General features: G+C 42.6%; 1 protein-coding gene across 2 annotated transcripts; it reads left to right on the forward strand.

The window, feature by feature from the left end:
- Positions 1-507: 507 nt before the first annotated feature.
- si:ch211-222n4.2 (uncharacterized protein LOC101885505 homolog) lies at positions 508-3,764 on the forward strand. Of its 2 annotated transcripts, XM_047569038.1 has the most exons (7): positions 508-1,073; positions 1,920-1,967; positions 2,386-2,503; positions 2,782-2,977; positions 3,086-3,186; positions 3,284-3,343; positions 3,539-3,764. In XM_047569038.1, exons 1-7 carry the CDS (start codon positions 779-781, stop codon positions 3,663-3,665), a joined length of 945 nt encoding a protein of 314 aa, XP_047424994.1. In that variant the 5' UTR covers positions 508-778; the 3' UTR covers positions 3,666-3,764. The 2 variants fall into 2 exon arrangements, with proteins under 2 accessions (XP_047424994.1, XP_047424995.1); XM_047569039.1 differs by lacking the exon at positions 3,284-3,343.
- The last annotated feature ends 6,405 nt before the right edge of the window (positions 3,765-10,169 follow it).

Genomic DNA, 10,169 nt, shown 5'->3' on the forward strand with positions numbered 1-10,169 from the left:
TGACAAATTAATAATTAGTCACATTGGCTTAACATTACAGCTGATCATTGTGATCAATCATTATTTTCCACAACAGTTTTAAAATATTTGTTCATATTCCATAAAGAGAGTGGCTTCCATTCATTTCATTGCCCAACAACATAATTTAATTTTGTAGTATTACTATACCTTTGGCCCTTTTTGAAGGATAGATGGGACTGTTTTATTTCTCCTTTAATATATAGAAAACAGTTCCGTTCTTTAAAATAGGTAAGCAACTCATTTACAGGAACAAGTTGCCTTGATGGCAGCTCGTTTTAATCATAGACTGTGGTTTTAAAGCCTTTGAACCGTTCGGTCCCGCCCCCGACAACATCCACCTATCAAATGCTATTTATTTTTTTAAACGTTTGCACGATTTTGATTGGAGGTTGGGTCTGTCAATTCTAACTAGAAGGGGGCGGGCCTTACCTGGAAGCCGTCCCCCTCGTGAGGGTAAAAAAAAAAGTGGTTAGTTGCTACGGCAACGTTGTGTATGAGTGAGGCAGCGCATGTCAAGTGAGTGTTACAGTAACTCAGGGAAGGCCTTCTCACAGGAGCTGTTTACAACACCACACTTAAGCTAAGTAGTTCGCTGTTGCAGGACAACAGCGTTGAATAATTGGAATATAATGAGAAGAAAAGATATAGCCAGCTAATGTTGCTATGTTGCAAGCTAGTTCGTGTGGAAAAAAAGTCGCCGCTGTCGTGTAGTAAAAGAGGGCTCCTAGACGGTTTGTAAGTCGAGTGAACCAAAGCAATGTCAAGCAGCAACCTCCCACCTGTGCGCCATTTGCCACACTGGACCAGAGTCGGCGGCCTCGGGAAGCCCTGCTCACCTCGACGCTTACCGGCGAACCGCCTGCAGCCTCTTCCCGCCGCCCCGCCGACGGACAGGGCAGCGGCGGGGGCACCGACGGGGGCGCCCGGTCAGAGCCACACGGACCCCCGCGTCGCATCCCTGCAGAGGAACATCCAGTTCCTGCAGCAGCAGCACAAGGGCACTCTGGAGAAGCTCCATGCGGAGATAGAGACCCTCAGACGGGAGAACAAAGGTGAAGGAACCGGTGTCAGGTGCACTGTTTGTCAAGGAGGTTGCTTGAATGCGTAACCTTTATATTTATTTGTCAAATTAGAGTGACAGAATGAGTAAACCATACTCAGGTAAAACCTTTAATGATTGTAGATGAGTCAGATTAAACAGTTTAGACGGATTGTGCTTTATGGTATGTGTGTACGACATATTAAGTTGCAACATCACGAAAAAGTAAAAAGTTAGTTTTGAGATGTTTTTAAATAACGCTCTGATTTAGACTTAGGCTTTATTTGTCATTAAGATTTACATCAAAATGAAATTTCGTCTCAGTGCACAGTAGGAATACTGAGAAAAAATATGCATATAATAAGTTTTGTATAAAAGATAGTATGTTTAGCCTCTCAGGGACAGATTCCTAGACAGATAGAGAGCTTATGTCTAGTGGAAAGATTCAGTGTTGCAGCATCCATCAGGGAATCAGGTGACTTCAACACCCAGAAGGGGAAGCAATTTATTCCTAAAAATATTTACCACTGACAACAGGTGAAGTCTGTTACTCTTTATGTAACGATAGCGCCCTGACAGGAGAGACATTCAATCCAGGTACGGTGGTCGCATAGCAACTCTGGGGTTTTTGATGGTTGCTCAGTGGGAGGCGGACAGAGATCCGGTGTCACTGCGCGGAGCAGGCAGCAAGCTGTTCCACATAACGGTATCTCGCCACCCACCAGGAGACTCTGTAGTCGTCTGTCGTTGCGCCATCAGAGCATGTCAGACCCCCGTCAACCCATGTGCTGTTTGCTGGGACCGAGCCTCCCCTGCAGAGTTTTAGTGCGCTCAAGTTCTTTTGTTGTGGATGTTGCAGAGTTGCAGTATAAGCTGATAATGGAGCCGCACAAGTCCAGTAGGAAAGGTAAGATGTGTTTGTGATTTATTCTTGTTTTCACTGTGCCCCGCCGTGCACAGCCAATGTTCCTGCAGGGTGTAGGGAGACCATACAGTACTGATGTGTATGCTGAGATGTAGAAAAGCTATATCACGACCATGTCAGTCACTGTGGGATTGGCCTATCTGTTGAATACCATCGCCTTGAATATCTAATCACAATTATTCAAAGCTCCTCTGTGCTGACTGTTGAGTAACTGCAATTACTTAACACAACCAAACCATGGGAAAAAAACAATGTCATGTAACAAATTTCTCTGAAATCCCTTTATATCATGACAGCTCAGCCCTAGTACTTATGAATGCAGGGTTTAATTTCTTGTACTTCTAATCTCATGCTAGACTGATGGTGGTTTCATTTAAGCATCCCAATGTGTTTCTTCTAGGATACACACAGAGTCGACCGGGCGTTAGACCTCCCACTCAGGGCAGTGAAGCCCATACCAGCCTCTACCTCGAGGAGCCGCTGCAAGACACACGACCCGTCCAAGACCAGGCTCATAGGTGAATTTCCATCCAGCTACACATAGTCCTCATTCAGTACGTCCCCTACCTTGCTAATAACCTAGTGGATTATAATCTTTGAAAGCTATTTAAAAAGCCCTCGATGACTCATCCTGCACCTATTATCGTTTTGCACCTAATAAATGATCCTCCCCCCAGCATCGGTGGTTTCAGCTCTCACCTTGAGCTTTTTTTTTTTTTTTACCTGAACAAAAACTGTCTAGGCTGTATGTTGCTGATGTCATGCTGTTCATTTATATTATCTGATTTGGGTGAAGCTTTGGAGAAAGTAGCGAAACGGCGCGCTCAGCCAGGCAGGACCACGGCACAGAGATGAAGGGGGGTCTCATCACTTCGCTACAGCCGCTACGAATTCACAGCAGCCCCTCCCGTCCACCGCGCGCTCCCACCCTGCACGAGTGTGAGGTCATCATCCGGCAGCTTTACAATGCTAACAGTTTACAGTCTCAGGAAGTAAGTACCCATCCTTAAACGCATCCGCTATCCAGTGTTGTGGAATGTGAAAATATATACAGTACATATATCTGATGACCACAGTATTTACGACTCCGTGTCCTGTAGATTCTACGCGTGAAGGCTCTGCTGAGAGATATTGTTTTGAGCAAGAAAATCACCCCAGAAAACTACATTCTGACCAAGGCCTACCTTGTTGACGGAACTCGGTAAATCACCATTATCATATTCATAATCAACAACATATAATCCTGTGAAGAAACTGCACATGTTGCGTTAATGATTTGTTCCATTTATATATTTTAGCAAATCTTTAGAAGAAAGGAAATTTCCAAAACTTGGTCTTCAGTCGTTTCCAGAAAAAACGTATGTAATGCTGTGTAGCTATGCTGCTATGTGATTTTATATGAATCTATATGATCTTCTGTGTGTGCATCAGATTAATCAAACCGCCATAATACTACTTTTTACAAAAGTTGGTTGCATAATAGCCATAAAAGTCGACAATTTGTAACCAAGCCAGAGTCTTTTGAATCAAGTAAAATGCTCATATACTTTCAGGTCTGGACCCTCTCAGTCCGGGGTCGTCCTCCCAGCCCTCAAGCAGAGCCTCAGCTCCACCATTGCAGAAAGACAGAGGCGGACCCGTGCTGTTCAGAGAGACCGCTTCAAAAGGACGGTGCAGTGACAGAATCAAAACCCAACAAACCTCAGTCACGAACGACTAAATGTGCTCTGTAAAATAAATCCTCAGCAATGGATATCAATGCGAAGAGTTTCAGGTCTATAATTAGATGTTTTGTGGTGTTTTAAAGATGACCATGATAGACCTTTGCAGCAGACATTTTGACATGTCACACAGCAGACGGAATGAAAAACATTTATGACGGCTCAGTTCCATCCATAGACTGTGTAGAAAAGTGTCACAGTAAGCATGACAGCGAAGAATGTTTTCCTCTTCTGGTAGTGACAGTAATTACACAAACACTGTGAGCACATGCGTGCAGTGTATGCAGGGGAATATGGTGTGAAGTCAGGACAGTCCGTGGCTCAGCCCGTGAACTAAGAGCAAAGCTAACGCAGCTTGGACATAAGAGGACTACTGAGAGGGATGCATGATCGGTCTATACCCCAGAGTCTTTGTGTAACCATCATCTTTCCTTAAAAAACAACAAATGACACTCGCTAACACATTACAAGCTACACTGTCAGCCAGTTCAAGTGTTGACGAGCACCTTCTGATTGTTGTCATGTCCGTTTGAAAATGAACTGGTGACATATGCAGTAAAGTAATTAGTAACTACACTGACTGCTGCTCGCTAGCTTTCAAAGTGTGATTTGTATCTCTGTCCAATCCAATCAGCTGACTCAAATGGTTTTTTGGAACAACCCAACTAGCGTATCAAGTCAGACGTTGTTGCGTTCTTGCCACTCTTGGACATGTTGGTAATATATTTGGAGTACTCTACCTGTAACTGGGTCTGGGTACAAGCCTGAGCTTTCCAGAGCTAGTAGTACTAGTAGAGTTATGTAGCATCTGTTCTCTCTTAGATAGATTTTTTTTATTCTTTTTTTACTTACCTGGATAACTTTCTTGCACATTTCGTAGGTTTGTCTGCTAGAAGGCCACCATGCTCACAGTCATACTCAGCTTTTTCTGACGATAAGGACATTGTTACCCATCAACAGCAGGGGAATGTTGCCACAGAGTCCACATTTAAAACCCCCATATAATCAGAACTGTGTGAACTTCTATGACCAGGGCTTTAATATAGTGAACGTATCTGTCTATGTGACATTCTTGACAAATGCCTGTTAAACATTAGTCTTTCAGACTTATTTCACTGTCAGTATATTTTTAAAACAGACCTGATAGTGGACTTTAAACAGCTCATTCCCCTGACAGCAGCTACTTTGCTGTAAACAAATTGGATTTCATGGCGCTCGGACGATGTGTACGACCACATCGCTGTCGCTCTTCTTTTGATCGCTGCATAAAGCCCTCATGTGAGCTATTTGATCGGCCGGGCAGATCTTTCCTGGAGCTTAATCATTTGCCAACAGACGGTTTCTGCCAACTTTCTGCCACAGCATTCTGTTGGAAGCTGGTCACTGCACTGAAGGTTTGAATGGAGCTGCCATCATAGATAAACGTGTCCTCATCCTGCTATGACCTTGTCAAAGTGCCTGTTGCTAATGACCTACAAGCTGTAAATGTAATATATATATATAGGAAATAAATTAGTCTGGAATCTTTGCACACTATTCTATCTTTATAATGACGATGGTAAATTTATTTTATATTTTTATCAAACACTATAGATTACGACATGTAAACTAATTTTCACTGCACAGTTGTTGTAATCCTGCCAAGACGACATGGAATTGTTGCATTCCATACAACTATATAAGACAAATTGTCAGTCACAAATCAGTATTCAGGCCGTTTAAAGTGGAAAAGAAACAACCCATTTGCATATATTGACACAGGAGAAACTTATTTCCCAAGCACTGTGGAGCAGATTCATGCTTGTTACACGAACTTGCAGTTTAAGTGGAAATCAAGATTAATACAAAATGAATAAATTGTCTGAACTTAAAGCAGCGCTGTTTTTGTGTTGTTATTTTGTGTCAGGGCGGGGAGCGCCTCTTCCTGTTCTTTTCGCTTCACAGAGCACACTTCATTTGTTTTTAGCAAGCAAATGATGTGCATGTTTTATTATTAGTCTATGTGAGGCTGTGTGTAATATATAGCCTACCAAAACATGACACGAAATGGCAGCTTACCCTCCCTTAAGTAACTCAAGTATGTGTGCCAGTTTAAGTTAGAAGTTTGTCTTAGTTCGTCTGCCACTGGGGTTCAGGGAAGTGAAAACATCTCTCTCTACATCTTTAAACAGGGCCATGCCCTTCACTGTGATAATTAGCGAAAACAACATGAGCTGCTCGTTTTATTTATGAGCATTTGACGCATACGCGTCTGTTTATCTGAGGCTAATTCTGCTCGTGCTTATATGGCATCATGTGAGTCAGTATTTTTTGACTCACGCTCTGTTCCGTCCCTTTGAGGAGGACTCGTGCGGCGCGTGTTGCGGTCATCTCGTACATGTTGCGCACATGCTCTGCGTGGCACAAATACTGCACAACCTTGACTAGAACGTGAATTTCACAGAACTCACAGATAAATCCTTCTTAAACCAGCACGTCGCATGAGTGTTTTAATGGCAAAAAGATAAAAAATGAAAGTGAACTGTCCCTTCTTCCTCGTAACCCTGTGTTAACTCTCAGCCATAGAGTTTCAGAATAGTTAATTATAATAGCTATAATACAAGCCTGGTGAAGACCTGTGAACACACAATCACATGTGCTACAGAAAGTGCTACATGCTACCGAACAAGTCTAAACCCTTATAGGTTTCTTAAGGTTTGCAGCTACAACTTTGGGGAAGTGGTAAACAGCAGACATGATGAGCTGTAATACGAGGAAGAAATGAAGAGGGCGAAGGCCCTTTGAAAAACATCCGTTGTGACAGATGAATAAAATGTTTGCCTGCTATTCTAATTGCCGACACCTATTTATGTTACCGTGGCTCATGAACCACTAAAATTAAAGATCGTTACATACATTACATAATAATCTGGACCGACAACATATCATATAGTTTTGACATGTCAGAAACCAGATTAAAATCCAGTCGATAATTTAATCAAATTAATTGATTACCATTCCACTAATGTGGAGCCAGGTGTGTGTAAGTCAAAACATTTAAGAGCAATTTCACAACACGATTCAAAACCTACACTGTAATTGTGCAACAGCGTGGGGCAGGTTAAGAACTGCACGCAACCGCGCAGGGCGGGCAATTCCCAGCACGAACAGGGCTTAGCACACGGCTTAAAATATTCATAATCAAATTGTTACATTGTAAGTTGGTGGGCTAATCCTCCTATCCGTTTACTTGAATGAGTGCTGCTTCATGCAAGGCCCAGATATTAAAATGCTCGCCCTAACCTGAGAATGCGTTCACACTTTTGCCGGCAGCATCTCATGCGGCAACTGTGAGCGTCGGCCTTCACAACAATAGATTCAGAGGACGGCTGAACCAGCAGGCTTAAAAATGACCACTCAGCAGCACTGTTCAATGCTCGGCTTCCAAACACATTATACAAATCTATATCACCAAGCCCCCACAAGGTGCAAGCCTAGCATTAATGCCCAGCTCTGGCTACATTTCTAATCCCATTCCTTACGTGGCCTGTTCAAGTTTAGCTGCTTTTACATCAGCGAGGGATGGTCGTAGCGTTAAAGACCCTACATCTGTCACGTTCGCTGCCACTGCTAGTCCCTTCGGAAAAATGCAGAATAGCTCTAAGATTGTGAACAAAGCAATGCGCTATAACACAATCATAGATAAGAGAATAGTTGTGACGCTAATGGTCTACTCCTTCCAAGAAAGCGGTTTTAAATGCGGATAAATGCATCGCTGTATTCCTGGAGAGGTCGTGTAATTACTGATGGTAGTTAGTGACCTCATGTAACTCAGGCCAGAAGGCGCGTTCTTAATGACAGCCAGGGGGTGATGATTAGAAACGCAATCCTCAGCCTGAGCTCAGGCTCTGATTTTGCTGCTATAGGGACCGTGTACAGTGGGAGTGAGCTTATGACTCTTGGCAGGAACTGTCATTTGTGCTCAGGCAGATGCAGTCAAGGCTGCAGCAGGGCTCGACAGCTCCTCTGTCCGTCGGTGTGTCAAATAGCTCATCTCCCGGTAACTGTCTGAATCTGAGTGTAAAATTAATGTCACACTTAAAGGATCAGTACCTGAGACTGCAAACCTCTCTTTTTTGCACCTGGGGGCGCGGGGTCCCCAAGCGCCCACGTCTGGGGCTGAGAAATGAAGCCAACGCAGAACTGTTCAAATGGCTACTTGAGGCTGGCTGTAGATGCAAGTCAGTCTCTGTGTGAGAAAGAATTTGCTCATCAGTTATCAATAAAGGGAACAAAATAATATAAAAAAATATGAATAATTAAATTTGTGGCTGCTTTGAGTGACAGCTGGGTGCTGTCACAGGTCACCACCTCTCCGCCTGAAGGCATCGCCCATCTACCTCGGCTCCGCTCAGTATCCACCCTGTTAGCCCATTTTCTCTTTAGCCAGGTGGAGTCTGCCGAGATGTCAATGGTTGTAGACACCGCGCTTAGCTTTAAAACCACACCGCAGGATCACAGAGATTTAAAAAGTCTCAGTCGGCTGTAGAAACATGGCGACACGGCATGGCGGTCTCTGTGGATGTGAAGGACTCATTGTGGGCTAAGGTAAATACATATTGTACAATTGCACGCATTATATAATCATTATACTATTTCTGCTCAGAGAGACTCATGAGTCCTTCACGCTGACCCTTTGACTGTTGCCTCAACAAACATTGCCTGTTGTGTGCATCCACTAGATGGAGGTGTTTCTGAAGAAACCCATCAGCGATCACCTACCCAGTTAAATAGTTTGACAGCCCTACACATGTATGTTATGACTCACCACAGCTTCATTTCATGAATTCTAAAGAAATGTTTTTTTTTGTTTTTTTTTTTGCTCCGGATGAAACTTTTTCATGCAAGATGGAGACCGTCACTACATGTCAAAATTAGAAACTCTTATGAATTTCTGTCATCACCTTTTTGGTAACAATATGTTTTATCGTCATTATTGTTGTTGTTGTTTTTTATTTCGCAGTTTGTTGCATCACTGCAGCTTTGTGGAAATTGGCAGGCTTCGGCCGTTAAGGCTTGGTGCATATCTATTAACATTCAGGCAGTGTTGCGGTGATGAGAGCTGCTCTGTGCCAGCTGTAGACTAACAAGACTTGGTCAGTGAAACCTCAGTCCCCACAGGAACAGAGCTACTTCTTTATATATTTTACTTTCATCACAGAGCAGAAGTAGGCCCGCTACATTAAATAGCTTGCCGCGCTCAGCTAGCGTATTCCACCGCAGTGTTTTGTTTGTATTTTATTAGGTTTGCTTTGGAGGCACAGCCTCCTGCATTCAAATTCACTCTCTCCCTTTCAGCATATTGTGTTATGTGTTGAGTAGGCTGGGGAGCTCTAAATCGATGTGCCACAGCGAGCGCTGCGCCAGATTATACTTATCATACGATTGAATGAAGGGGAAGTTGAAGAACAACAGGAAATGAAAATAGGGAAATATGTAAAAGTCTCTACTGGCGGCTTGAAAGAGTTGTCGACTGAGTCAGTGTACGGTATGTCTAAACTGACATGGGGTCACTCGCATTTTAGATGAGCTGAACTAAGCCACAGCCAGACACTCACTTGTCAGTTTACGAGGTACACTAGTGAAAACAAATGGATTATAAATACAACAGTCGTCAGCATTTGCTTTAAATAGAGCTGTTGATTCGACAGTGTTTTCGTCTCGGAGGCTGTGGCTTGTAACACTATTGATTTGAATTGTGTTTGACTGACATGTTCGTATTCTACTATGCACAGACTTCACCCTCCACCCCTTCATCGTACAGTTGAATATATATACATGCTGTTTTGGAATGGGAGTATGACGTAGTTAAAAGTGGGTTTAACAGAACTAACTACAAGGTGCAACTGTTCTCCTCCTCTTCTTTGTTTCTACCTGGCTGGTCTTACATAGTCAGGGACAAGGTTTTTAAATGCCACCTTCAGGCTTGCTCTGGAGGTTTCAGGCCAGTTTGTATTTTTATTGACGGTATATAAATAAAATTTAATTGAACTGAACTAAGTCATAGAAATGTTATAAATTATCAAATAATACTGTACCTGTAGGGTATTCATTTTCCTCCGTAACATACAGCCCATAATATGTAGATAGATGTGGATATTTTATTCTAATGCAGTTTTTTTTTGCATTTTTTTATACATACATTATTTTTATTATATGTATCCAAAGTCTGAACATACTTTTAAGACACGGAAGGTCGAACTAAGTTCTGTGAAATTACAGTTACAACAGGAAAATGCGGTATTTTAAGAAAGGGAATTCAAATTCATTCATTGCAGTTTTCTAAAGCTTTTTTTTTTTTTTTTTTTTTTTTTTTTTTTTGTGAAACAAAAGAGAGAGCGAGAGAGAAAGAGAGAGAGAGAGCAGGAAACAGAGACGTCGTTTTAAATGGAGGCCTGCATCTTATGGCATCACTTCTTTATCT

This window comes from Mugil cephalus, chromosome 19 (genome assembly GCF_022458985.1).
Source record: "Mugil cephalus isolate CIBA_MC_2020 chromosome 19, CIBA_Mcephalus_1.1, whole genome shotgun sequence".
NCBI classification, from domain to species: domain Eukaryota; kingdom Metazoa; phylum Chordata; class Actinopteri; order Mugiliformes; family Mugilidae; genus Mugil; species Mugil cephalus.